Here is a 14,548-nt window from a genome sequence, read left to right as displayed (position 1 = left end):
TCTCAAAAAAAAAAAAAAAAACTGAATAAAGCTCACACAAACAAACATTGAGAATTTAAGACTCTCAGTGCTAAAACTATGCCTAAATGTCTATCGTATAGAATAATTTTAGGAAGGGGACAAAGTGTGTTGCAAAATCTTATGAAAGGCAGTAGTAGAATGTAATAATTCTTAAGACAATCTAGGAATTATTCCTTTGGAGGATTTTAAAGATAATGATCAAAAGTTACTTTTGAGTATATGAAATTAATAATTATCCACTTTCTAATGAATGTGCATCAACAACATTTATTATCCATCTGTGGATAGAACTGCTTTTAAGTATTCAGAGACTTCAGGGTTGGTGTGAATACTTTTTTTTTTTTAAAGATTTTATTTATTTATTTGACAGAGATAGAGACAGCCAGCGAGAGAGGGAACACAAGCAGGGGGAGTGGGAGAGGAAGAAGCGGGCTCATAGCGGAGGAGCCTGATGTGGGGGCTCGATCCCATAACGCCGGGATCACGCCCTGAGCTGAAGGCAGACGCTTAACCGCTGTGCCACCCAGGTGCCCCGGTGTGAATATATTTTTAAGTTTATTTGCAATTGAATTTAGATAATACCCTAAATAAAACAATCTAATTTAAAATAATAATCTACTCAATTCATTTAAAAATATTTTGTGTCACATAAACGAAAACGTAACTGATACATGATAAAAATTAACCCATATTCCCCAATAAGGACCTCCCTGATAAATTGAGTCCCTTTTTTTTCTCTTCAGATGGTAATGCATGCCATTAATCACAAAATTAATAGCAAGCCATGACGTAGTTAACAGTTTCTTAAAATACTGTTATTTTTTAGAGTATGATATTATATTAAAATGTTTTGACTAAGGTTTTAAAGCATTATAATTTTAAAAATTGGTGGAGTTTTGTTCTTTCTGTATTTTCTTTTTTTAATTTTTTAATTTTATTTTTTAAGATTTTATTTATTTATTTGACAGAAAGAGATCAGCCAGCAAGAGAGGGAACACAAGCAGGGGGAGTGGGGGAGGAAGAAGCAGGGTCCAGGTGGAGCAGGGAGCCCGATGTGGGGCTTGATCCCAGAACCCTGGGATCACGACCTGAGCCACAGGCAGACACTTAATGACTGAGCCACCCAGGTGCCCCCAATTTTTTTTATTATTTTTTAAAGATTTTAAAAAATTTATTTATTTGTCAGAGAAAGAGAGAGAGAACACAAGCAGGGGGAGCGGCAGGCAGAGGGACAAGCAGGCTCCCTGCTGAGCAAGGAGCCCCATGTGGGGCTTGATCCCAGGACTGACCTGAGCAGACGCTTAACTGACTGAGCAACCCAGGCCTCCCAATCTTTTCTGTGTTTTATGTGTGACCAATATAGAGATGTGATCAAGGCGTCCTTTTATTGTTGGTTAATGATTTATGTTCATTCCTAAAAATAGAAGATCCTAAAAAGTGAATAAAAGCCACTATGTAAAATATCCTTTTTCTTTCCGTGTGTGAATTTACATTCACATCTACATCTGTAGCTACATGTCAGTGATCCATAACAATGTAACATCTAGATAAAGCCTTCAGATTTTCCACTTGTCTTTTTATAATTAAGTGAATTTCAGATCTTTGATATGTAAAAGGGGGAAAAAAGTCTTAGATAAGGAGTTACATGAGAAAACTAAATATCTTTCCCTCAGAGGAGGAGGTCCATGGACTTTCTGGTAATCCAGATGTTTAACTATCAAGAGGAAATGTGTACAAATGGTGTTTGTGTGTGTGTGTATGTGTGTGTGTGTGTGTGCGCATGCTTGGGGTTTGTATCCTTTATGCAAGTTGGATATGTATAGTCCTAAACTGAGCTTTTTTTAAAATTGAATTTATCTTAATATTCTCTTTGCAATACTCAGTTTATCTAGTCTTCCTGGAGACCATGCTCTGTGTATCATCACCACTAAGATAGAATTCTTATATAAGAACCAACTACAGGGGTTCCTGGGTGGCTCAGTCTTTAAGCGTCTGCCTTCAGCCCAGGGCATGATCCCAGGGTCCCGGGATCGAGCCCCACACTGGGCTCCCTGCTCAGCAGGAAGCCTTCTTCTCCACTCCCCCTGCTTGTGTTCACTCTCTTGGTGTCTGTCTTTGTCAAGTAAATAAATAAAATATTAAGAAAAAAAAACAGAACCAAACTACAAGTGTGCACTTGTCCAGATGACATTTTTCTCTGACACTTTCACTTTATTTGACACACGACTATTCTGGGTCTTCACAATATATTAAACATTTCTGAGCATTTTTATCAAAACAGAGTTCATCCACTTGGTGCCATAAATAAGTGCCTGTTCTTCTAATACTGCTCCTCTGAAGCAGTTTAACAATTAGTTGATTTAGAAATCAGGAATATTTCCATTCTATCATTTTCTGCAGGATTTGTTCCTAAATTGGAAAAGTAGGTATTTATCCTATTAGCTCAAGCATAAAACAAAGGAAAACTTTCAAAGACTTGATTGTCAATTGTTTCTTTTTTTTTTTGCTTAAAGTTTTATGAGAAACTGTTTTATATTCCAATAGAATTAATAACTTGCGTACTTTTTTCAAGTGACTGAAAACTTTCACCCTTGTTGAATAAAGGACATTTTTCTCACATTTTTCTCATTATGGGATGATGAAACTTAATACTGTCTGGTTATGCAAAAGGGCTTGACTGTCCACATACCCAAATCCAGAGATTATTGTAATCAGCTTTGTAGGTACTTCTGACAATCCAGGATAGTTGATACTCAGAAGAAGATTTTGTAAGATACACGTTGCAGTTCTTTCAAATGTAGCTGTTCCTGGGTGTATACCATTGATAAATGTTATGAATCATCTTTCCTTAAAATTTTAATCCCCTCTGATCTGCATAGAATTTTATGCAACTGTACATTTTCTAAGGAATTAGAAATTTCTTATTTGGTAGTATAAGGCATTAGCTGAGACAAATTTCATTTCAAGTCAAAAAGATTAATCACTTGGTTGATGGCTAATATATTCCAGCCTCTGGAAAAGAACCGACACATTTCCCATGAGCTAAACTAGTCATAATGTGTCTGTGATTTCTTATTATTGCCAGCTTTCACTTTTCATAATAGAATGAATTAAAAAACAGCAACACCGCTTGAAAGTTTTGTATTTTTAATTTTTTAAAAGATTTTATTTATTTAAGGGAGAGAGAGAGAGAGAGTGCACAAGCAGGAGGAAGAGGCAGTGGGGGAGGGAGAGCGAGAGGGAGAAAGAATCTCAAGCAGACTTTGCAATGAGCAGGGAGCCTTGTGTGGGGCCTCATCACGTGATCCGAGATCATGACCCTAGCCAAAACCAAGAGTGAAATGCCCACCAAGTGAGCCACCCACGCACCCCTGTTTCTGATTTTAAAAGTAAAACATACTCATTGCAAGAAATTAGGAAAACCCAGAAATACATAATGAAAATAAACCAAACAATTAGAAGATAATTTCTACATTCTGGTATATCTTCCTCTATTTTCCTCTCTCTATGTATAAACATATATTTTCATCAAGATTGGTATTATACTATACATGATCTTTGATCCTTTTTCCTTTGAACAATCTAGATCTCCTTTAGTTAATCATTTGTTCAATTTTGTATAGGTGTAAATCAAACAGGTATGCATGTCTTGTGCCTTCATGGAACATACTGTCTAGTGAGGGAAATATAAAACAAATAAATAAAAGTATAATTACAAAATGTAAGTTTTATGAAGGAAAAAACAGGTGCTATGAAGGAGAATAATTTTAGGGTAGGGGGCCAACATTAGCATGGGTATTTAAAGCCAGAATGATAACATTTAAATAGAGGCTTGAAAGATGAGAAAAAGTCACCCATGCAAGAGTGGGCTTACTCACATAGGAGCAAAGGCCATAGGATTGAAAGGATTCAGTGAGTAAAGGGATCTAAAAGAAGGCCAGCTGGCTGGGGTGAAGAGAAAGAGGAGATACTGGTCCATGATGAAATCCAAGAGGTAGAAAGGAGCCATTCCTGCAGACAAAAGAAAAGGTTTTATTTGAAGTATTATGGGAAGCCATTAGCGACCTTTTGGGAGGTGAAATTGCATGACTGTGTTTATACTTTTTCAAAAGATTATTCTGGATATTATATGGAGGAAGAATTGGAGGGAGAGCAAGAGTACACAAAGATGTGAGTTAGGAGGGCCTTGAGGTTGTCCATGAGAAAGCTGAAAAGCTTGAAGTAAGCTGCAGGAGATGCAAAGAGAAGGAGACAGCCGGGAGATGTGTTTGAGGTTGGGATTGCCAGTTTATGAGGTGGTGATGAATAGGAGTTGTTGGGTTCGTAAGAAGGAGTTCAGAAGGATGATTCCCAATTACGGCCAATGGAACCGAGAGGATGATGGTGTCATATATCGACAAGGGATAGACTTGGTAAGGACGAGGATTGGGGTGCTGGTTGTGGTATAAAGTAAGTATTTAAAGTTTGATAATAATTCTGAGGGCCTGTTAGATAACCATGTGTATAAGCCAAGAAGGCAGTTGCCGGCATGAGTGACTCGGAGAGGAGTCTGGGCTGATTGCCTTTGGAGATTATCATCATGTAGATGGGATTTAAAGCCAAAGGAACAGATAAAATAATCTACCAGGAGAGCGAAGGTAGACAGAGGAAGAGGGCCTACAACTGTGCTCTGACAATGAAAGATTGCATGCCTGAGAATCTAGGAGGGGAAGAGAAACAGGAGTGTGGTGTCAAAAGCAAGAAAAGACTGCTTCAGAAAGGAGGGAGTGGACAGCTGTGTCCCCTGCTGCTGAGCCATCTAGTGTGAGAAGGGCCAAAGAGTGACCCGCCGGGTTTTGCAATGTGAAGGTTACTGGCGATACCATCGAAAGTAGTTTTGGGGCTATGTGTGGAAGGCATATTGTAGTAAGTGTTCATAATATAATGGCTGCCTATTTTTTTTTTTAAAGATTTTATTTATTTATTCAACAGAGATAGTGACAGCCAGCGAGAAAGGGAACACAAGCAGGGGGAGTGGGAGAGGAAGAAGCAGGCTCATAGCAGAGGAGCCTGCTATGGGGCTCGATCCCACAACGCCAGGATCACACCCTGAGCCGAAGGCAGACGCTTAACCGCTGTGCCACCCAGGCACCCCTAATGGCTGCCTATTAATCTTCACTTGAGATAGCAGAGTATATGCAGCTACCCATATTGCTGACAAGCCTGCGGTCCCTAAAACACGGGTTTGTGGACGTTTAATGGCTCATAGGCCCTGGAAAATTGTTGGCTTGCAACTCAGTGGGGCTCGCACTGGGAAATTTCACTCTGTCTTCTTTCCTCTGAGTGTGAGTTTGGGTTCAAATCCACAAGAGGGATTTGGGTGCTGGGGAATGTGGATCCTGGCTGAATTTCTATTCAAGAGTGTTGTGCATTCGCTGGTTTGGTGCTCTCTGCTATCACCTGGGGAGCTTCCAGACAGTACGAAGGCTGGACGGCCCAGGCTGAGTCTGGTTCAAGACTTAAACTTCTTGACCCCTGCACTGCTCTTTGGGGGTGTGTGGGCACTGCCAGCACATGGTTATTTGGTACGTTCCCACTTTTTAAAAATTAGAAACCGTGGATAGGCTCATTGTTGGATCATCTCAGGGCCTCACATGTTTTATTCTGAAATAAAGGAGAGTCCTAGAAAGAATGTAGATTTGGTAGCCAAAGGTTGTGAATCCTCTGCCTCAGTTTTCTCATCTTTATTTATTTATTTATTTTTAAAGATTTCTCATCTTTAAAGCGGGACTAATAATACGTACCTTTCATGGTTATGGTAAAGATTTAAAGTAATGTGTGAAAAGTACTTGAAACAAAGTAAGTTCTCAATAATGGTGGCTGTACTTATTACTATTATTCAAAGTAAATGTTCGAGTATTTTGGAAATGTTGAATTAATGACCTCAGTTGTGGTTTGTCTGTATGATACGTACGGGTCCATGGTATAAAACATTGTCAGATACATAAGCCTCTGCAAACTAATTCTTTTTTGGATAATTTGTTAGCAATAGCCATAGTAAATCCTTTGTCATCAGTATTTTGTACCATAGTTTTATTATCAAAATTTATGTAAGCATGACCTTCACTTTTTAGTGGATTAGCACAGTTCTCTTATTCCTGTTAAAAAATAGTATTTCCATGAACTTTAATAAAAGTTGGTTCTCTGATAAGATGGCATGCATAATGCTGTTCAGAACCAAAGGTTAAAATTCCCTTATTAGAATTCCATGGGAGCAGGAGGGGAAGAACGTAAGCCGAATACAAAAACTAACCAAAAAGAGTTGTAAAATTTATATTTCTGCTCTGACTTTGGACGCAGAGTCTGATGGCCCTCCTTCATGTTGAACGACTAGAAAATTTCGTTTCTTGGCTTTCACTTCCCCTAAGATGGAGAAACTTTTTTTTTAAGCAAAAGTGCAACTTACTAGCTTAAAAACAGTAAGTATTATAGGTCCCATTTTAGGCTGTCTAGATACCATAAGAATTAAAGCAAAACAAAACAAAACCCAAATGATTGAAGATTATAAGAAAGTTCTCCTGAAAACATGGCTAATAAAATGGTTTGCATAGAGGACTTCCTGATTATGAACACTTGGACCCCTCCAGATGTAAGAATATATGTTGCTTGGCCTAGCTATACACTAGGTTAGGAAGAATATTTGTGAAACACTGAAATTTAAGACACAAATACCTTCTTTTGACTAGAGTGGCATTTGGCATTGAAGTGGGGAGAAAGAGGGAAGAAAGTATTACAGCTTGTTATATGAGTTTTCAGAAGCTGCTGTCCTCATAATTTGAATGAACTCGGTGCTCATTTTCAGATTTCCCTGAGTGAATAAGAGGGAATGATTTTGTTTCCAAAAACTTTTCTGCAGGGCTTTACCTTATCAAGTCATTTGGATATTTTTTGCTTATGTTTTCAAGGAACTATGTTAATACTAAGTACTATGCTGTAATAGGTAATCCTGCAAGGCTTGATTTTAACCTCCCTCTCTCTCTTTCTCTACAGTTTGGAAGGACTGAAGTGATTGATAATACTTTAAATCCTGATTTTGTACGAAAATTTATCCTTGACTACTTTTTTGAAGAAAGGGAGAACCTTCGTTTTGACTTGTAAGTTCTGGTATAACTTGGATTGTTAAGAAACTGATTTTTAAAGGCAAATTTTGTAACATATGGCTGGGTCTGGTTGCACGAATACTAGATTATATTGGTAGGAAACCAGATTAATTCTATTTAGAGTGTGGCCTGTGCACTATTCCTAGCACTACTTTTCATTTTATAGGTTTTTGGCTATTTCTTTATTGAAAAAATTAGTGAGCAATTTAACTATGCTGAAATGCTGGGGGTATATACGGACATTCTTTCAGACTATCTTGGGCATCGGTGCTTTCTTTGCAAGTCCTGCATATCTTCCAAGGTGATCTCATTTGCTCCCATGGCTGGTGTCCCCCAGATCTTGAAGTTTCTCTCAGCTGCTTCTTTGTGTAGCATACAGAGCTCTGCCTAACTGTTGCTTCCTTTATCTCTTCGTGGTCTTGTATTTCCAAGACCCAGGATGCTGGAGTCAGAATTTCTGATATTTTTAATATTCTTGTTATTTTGATGCCGAGTTAGGCATATCAAAAAATTATCATTAAATTCAACGTCTTGTCTGCAGAGAATCCGGAGTCAGTTTATTTGTAAGATGTTCATTACTGAGTTTTTGTTTCACAGATGTAAACCCTGGTGATTGTTAGGTGTCTGGAGATTGCTCAAGGGAAATCTGTTGAGAGGGACAAGGATAACATATAGTATATACTTAATAAATTAACGTTTATGACCATTGCAAGTCTTTATAAATGTCTTTAAATAGCTGGAAACAATAAAATGTACCAGGCTGTCACACTTTATAAATATTTTTTTGATACAAGTATTAATATCTTCTTTGAAAACGTCCTAGATTGCTTCCTAATGTAAAAAGAAACTTATCTGTCCTTAACAGCCTTTCTCATTTTCCTCTAAAATGTGTGCAGTAAAATAACTTTCTGTTTAAAAAAGGAGAATCTTATACCAGGCCCTTTTTTCAAGAGTTATAGGAGTTCTAAGTATTCATTATATTTATCAAACAAAATTTATTATATCCCGTTCACTTTTTATGTCCTTGAAGCTCCTTTTCAAATAGTAAAAATGATACTTCTGAGGAAAAAATCCTAAAGTGGAATATAATGATTTCCTGACCATGTTCATCCTGGAGATTGCACAGTGTTGTTATTTAAAAGCCACGTATAAATTATGTCGAATGTGGTTGTTCTGTTGTTCAGGCCTTCATAGCAGCTGTTCTCTCTCACCCCAGCATGGTATCTGCTTAATTTTTTCTCTCTGGTTTTAGACTTAACTTGATCCTGAAACCAGCCACTACTTCATGATTCTTTCTTGTTCTTGTTATTTCTCTTCCTCTCTCCCTTTCTTATTTGTTTGTATAGCTTTCTTTCATTTAAAAGTAGTAAATATTTATTATAAACTTTAAATAATATAGGCATTTAAAAGTGAAAGTTTCCTGTTAGTTCAATACCAAAAAACCCACAAAAAACCAAAAAAAACCTCAACCCACAAACAACCAAAAACGTAAATGACTTGATTTTGTAGATCTTTACTTGCAGATCTTCTTTTTGAAGATATACAAGCATATGGGAGTCTCAGTATTTTGAAAAACACAAATATTTCTCTATTACTTGAATTTTTCAGGTATCTTTGTATGCCACCATGTTATATACATGTTTCATTTATTTTAATGCTGCATAATTTTCATTGCTTGAGAAAACACAATTTACATAGCCAAACATCTACTGAAGGACATTTTGGATTGTTCTATTTTTACTATTACATGTAATCCTATAGCAAGTACCCTGGTATGTAAATTTCTTATAATTTTAAAAAAAATTTTCAGAGTATAAATTATTCAGAGTCAAATTTTAGGATAAAAAGATGTGGACAAGAGTACTCAATCCCAATTCTAATCTTTGAGACCAATTTAGAGATCCCATATGCTTTTTAAGTTTTTTTTTTAATTCCTGTTAGTTAACATACAGTTTTATATTAGTTTCAGGTGTACAATATAGTAATTCAACACTTCCATACATCACCCTGTGCTCATTACAACTAGTGCACTCCTTAATCCCCATTATCAATTTAACCCATCCTCCCACACACATCCCCTCTGGTAACATCAGTTTGTTCTTTAAAATTAAGAATCTGTTTCTTGATTTGTCTCTCTCTTTCTCTTATTTTTTTCCCTTAGCTTGTTTGTATTGTTTCTTAAATTCCACATATAAGTGAAATCATATAGTATTTGTCTTTATCTGACTGGCTTACTTCACTTAGCATTATACTCTCTAGCTCCATCTATGTCATTGCAAATGGCAAGATTTCATTCTTTTTTATGGCTGAATAATATGACGTTATATATATATATATACACATTTATATATATATTATATATATAAATTTACATATATTTATATATACACATATATATATTTATATATACACACGCACACACACACGCACCGCATCTTCTTTATCCGTTCATCAATCAGTGGACACTTGGGCTGCTTCCATAATTTAGCTATAGTAAATAATGCTGCTATAAACACAGCGGTGCATGTATTCCTTTGAGTCAGTGTTATTGTATTCCTGGGTAAATATCTAGTAGTGGGATTGGATCATAAGATAGTTCTGTTTTTAACTTTTTGAAGAACCTCCATACTGTTTTCTCCAGTGACTGCACCAGTTTGCATTCCCACCAACAATGCATGAGGGCTCCTTTTTCTTCAAAACCTTGTCCACACCTGCTGCTTTTTGTATTGTTGATTTTAGCCATGCTAACAGGAGTGAGGTGATACCTCAATGTAGTTTTGATTTGCATTTCCCTGATGGTAAGTGATGATGAACACATCTTTTCATGTGTCTGTTGGCTATCAGGACATCTTTGGAGAAATATCTCTTCATGTCTTCTGCCCATTTTCAATTGGATCATTTGGTGGGGAGGTGTTGAGTTTTGTATGTTCTTTACTTATTTTGCATATTAACCATTTATCGGATATGTCAGTTGCAAATACCTTCTCCTATTTAGTAGGTTACCTTTTAGTTTTGTTGATTGTTTCCTTTGCTGTGCAGAAGCTTTTTTATCTTGAAGTCCTAATAGTTCATTTGTGCTTTTGCTTCCCTTGCCTCAGGAGACATAGTCAAGAAAGAAGTTGCTATGTCAAAGTCCGATGTCAAAGAAGTTACTGCCTGTGTTCTCTTCTAGGTCTTTATGGTTTCCAGTCTCACATTTAGGTCTTCAATTCATTTTGAATTTATTTTTGTGTATGGTGTAAGAAAGCAGTCCAGTTTCATTATTTTGCATGTGGCTGTCCAGTTTTCCCAACACCATTTGTTTTGTGGTTCCATAAACATTTTAGAATTCTTTGTTCTAGTGGGTGAAAAGTGCTGTATTCTGATAAGGATTGCATTCAATATGTAGATTGCTTTGGGTAGTATAGACATTTTAACAATATTTGTTCTTCCAATCCATGAGCATGGAGAATGTCTTTGCATTTCTTTATCTCATCTTCAATCTCTTTCATCACTGTTTTATAGCTTTCAGAATACAGGTCTTTCACCTCTTTGGTTAGGTTTATTCGTAGGTAGCTTATTATTTTGGGTGCAATTATAAATGGGATTGTTTTCTTAATTTCTTTTTTGGATGCTTCATTATTGGTGTATAGAAATGCAAGATTTCTGCACACTGATTTTTGTATCCTGCAACTTTACTGAATTCATTTATCAGTTCTAGCAGTTTTTTGGTGGAGTCTTTTGGGTTTTCTATATATAGAGTATCATGTCATCTGCAAATAGTGAAAGTTTTACTTCTTCCTTACCAATTTGGATGCCCTTTATAGCTTCTTTTTCTCTGATTGTTGTGGCTGTGTTGAATAATAGCGGTGAGAGTGGACATCCCTGTTCCTGACCTTAGGGGAAAAGCTCTCGGTTTTCCCCCATTAACGGTGATGTTAGCTGTGGGTTTTTTCATATATGGCCTTTATTATGTTGAGGTATATTCCCTCTAAACCTACTTTGTTGAGGGTTTTTATCACGAATGGATGTTGTACTTTGTCAAATGCTTTTTCTGCATCTATTGAAATGATCATGTGGTTCTTATCCTTTCTTTTATTGATGTGATGTGTCACATTGATGGATTTGCGAATATTGAACCACCCTTGCAACTCAGGAATAAATCCTACTTGATCATGGTGAATGATTTTTTTAATGTATCGTTGAATTCAGTTTGCTAGTATTTTGTTGAGAATTTTTGCATCTATGTTCATCAGAGATATTGGCCTGTAGTTCTCTTTTCTGGTGTGGTGTCTATCTGGTTTTGATATCAGGGTAATGCTGGCCTCGTGGACTGAATTTGGAAGTTTTCCTTCCCATTCTATTTTTTGAAATAGTGTAAGGAGCATAGGTATCCATTCTTCTTTAAAGTTTGGTAGAATATGCCTGTAAAGCCAAGATCCTATATGCTTCATTCTCTGAACTTGTTGCCTGTGTTTTAGCTCTGATTTTCAGAACCATTTCTATTTTGTTTTGGTTGCTGTCTGCCCAAAAGCCTGTGTCACCATCACAAGCAGCTGCTGCCGGTGACTGTATCACCACTGTTCCTACTTGGCCCTGGTTTCTTAAGCCTATGCCCTACTCATCCTTTATCACCTATGTCGTAACTGTGGCTATTACAGAATTTCACAAATGGAATGAAAAGAAGGGTGCTTTCAAAAGGATGATAGCAATCAAGTGTTTGTTAGTCAGTAGACCAAAGAGCAAAAATTAAGAGCTGGGCTAATCATTCTAGAGAGGAAAAGAAGGTAAAGAATGATTTACCTGTCCAGAGGTTGGTGATCACGTTCTCATCTCTACTGAAGATGTGGCTATGGAAGCTAATGGGTTTTAAAAAAAGTGTCCAGTGCAAGAAATGTAATTCCACTGATCTCAGTGCTAGTTAGTCTTCAAATATTATGCCTGTTTAAATAGGTAGTGTTTCAACAATCAATCTGACAAACTAGTGAGTCCAAATGAGAATGTATTAGGTTAGGGAGATACCTGGTACTTACGTCATGTTTGTAAGCTTACTAGATATGCTTACCATGAACAAGGGAAGACTTAAAGGTAGGAGGAAGTTAGGGCATTGCTAGAACGTCACATTCTTCTCTAGTATTTGATGGTAAATCAATAATATTGTTTAACTTCACTGTATGTATTTCAGGGAATTAAAAAAAAAGGAAAACAAAACTATACATTTACTGGCAGAAATTCAGAAGAAAGGAATGATAAGATGGCTTAATATGTTTGTTACTAACATCTTCCAGTTATTTATAAACTAAATGAAATAGTTATAGAAGCTCATGGAGTTTGAGTTTTGTAGGCACAGACAAAAAGAGGTTACTTTTGTTAGTAATATGACTACTCTTATTCACAGTTTGTAATAGAATCATACGCATATATAACTTTAACCCACCCAACAAATTTCTGAGGTGGAATTAATCCATTTTTGTAAATAAGAAAACCAAGGCCCAGAAAGTGTAATATGTTCAAAGGATCAGATTTTGACTAAAATAGTTTGTAATTAAATGCTACAAAACCTGAATTTCTAATATTTTATGCAGTCTAAAAATTATGTCTAAACTAGGATATTTTTATTTTTGCCTTGGTTATCTAATACTGATGAAAGTATATGTTTAAAGTATTCTGCTGCACATTGAATATAATAGTATGATAGAATATATTTAATCTATCTAAATAAACAAGAGTAAGACTGTCTAGGAAATTGCTATGTTTGATAGGAATGGGAGCATGTTATATTATTTCATCTCAGTGTGACAAGAAGAAATAGAATGATAGAAATTAGTGTAGGTAAATTGATATGTTTTAACTTCTCCAGCTTTCTCTTTTCTTCTAAAAATTATAGTAATTTTCACGGAAATTATGTAATGTTCAAAATGTGAAAGCATATTACAAAATTGAATTATGTATGATTTTATCTTTTGAATACATTTGGTTAATTTCAGCAATTTGATTCAAAGAGCTTTATTTCAATTGTATAGCATCTCTGAAAAATTCAAACAATTAGGGCCAAAGAAAGGGATACCTGATTATTGAGAAAAGTAACAAGTATATTCTTAGTTCATGTCGTAATTTTGATATCACTTTAGTTAATTCTTTTGATTTACCATGTATTAGAATATCTCACATAACACCTTTAAACTGTGAGAACAGGTTTTCTTTCTTTCTTTCTTTCTTTCTTTCTTTCTTTCTTTCTTTCTTTCTTTCTTTCTCCTTCCTTCCTTCCTTCCTTCCTTTGTGATTTTTCCAGCATATCTACCCAAATAAGTGTGGAAAACACTTTATTTGTTCACTGTTCATTGTTTACTGTTCATTTGTTCATTGTTATGTGTATCTGTTTGTTCATTAGTATACCTAATTATAATTGGTCTTTAAATTTTGTCTTAGCAATGTGTTATTCCTAGGAAAAAATATTCATTGTAGGATATTTGGAAAATAAAAACAGGATAAAGTAGGCAATAAAATCATTTGTAACCCCAGTCTGCATCCCCCAGAGAACTACAGTGATACTCCAACGCATTTATGACAACATGTCCCCTTGAGGGAACAGTGATGTTGAGGAATACAGTAGTCCAGACTGGCCAACAGACAGATGCAAATGGTTTTCAGAATTGTGTTTTATTTCATCTGTCCACTGATTTCATAAACTTCTAAAAAAACAATTAAAAAGAAGCTGTGAGAAGTGTGTGATATAAAGAATTGCCTATTATGGAAGGTTTGAAAAATGTTTTTCAGGATCCTTTTTTTATTTAACTTTCAATGCTGATAGAAAATTGTAATGACAGAGAAAGAGAGGGAGAGACAGAATGAATACGTCTTCCTGTCAAAACTGGGCTAAATTCCTGTAAGTTCTGATTAATTCATAGTAATTATTATTGTTATTGTAATATGCCTGAGATATACATTTAAGATTAGTTTATCAACTATGAATTTTAAAATTCTCTTGCCTTTTTGATTCAATGTGTACTTCTTCATTTAAGAGACATGGTCTCTGTCATCATACTACGTATGGATCACAGATAGGTCAGAAACGTTGGCATTTATTTATTTTGTTAAAATTATCACACTGATGGGGCGCCTGGGTGGCACAACGGTTAAGCGTCTGCCTTCGGCTCAGGGCATGATCCTGGCGTTACGGGATCGAGCCCCACATCAGGCTCCTCCGCTGTGAGCCTGCTTCTTCCTCTCCCAGTCCCCCTACTTGTGTTCCCTCTCTCGCTGGCTGTCTCTATCTCTGTCAAATAAATAAATAAAACCTTTAAAAAAAAATAAAATAAAATTATCACAGTGATAATAGTATAAGTACTTTATAAATCACTTTTTTGTCACAGTTGAAAACTATTATTGGCAGAACAGCTGCACAAAAA

At 35.9% G+C, this 14,548-nt stretch overlaps 1 protein-coding gene across 1 annotated transcript in view; it reads left to right on the top strand.

Moving 5' to 3' along the window:
- The window catches only part of CPNE8 (copine 8), a 209,653-nt gene that overhangs the window by 49,259 nt on the left and 145,846 nt on the right, over nt 1-14,548 (top strand). The window contains exon 4 of the mRNA XM_002929624.4: nt 7,051-7,154. Within this exon, the coding sequence (XP_002929670.2) occupies nt 7,051-7,154 (104 nt within the window). The remainder of the gene's footprint in view (nt 1-7,050; nt 7,155-14,548) is intronic.

This window comes from Ailuropoda melanoleuca, chromosome 16 (genome assembly GCF_002007445.2).
Source record: "Ailuropoda melanoleuca isolate Jingjing chromosome 16, ASM200744v2, whole genome shotgun sequence".
Classification (NCBI taxonomy): domain Eukaryota; kingdom Metazoa; phylum Chordata; class Mammalia; order Carnivora; family Ursidae; genus Ailuropoda; species Ailuropoda melanoleuca.
The sequence above is the reverse complement of the archived record's forward strand: the minus strand, read 5'-3'. Positions and strand labels throughout refer to the sequence as shown.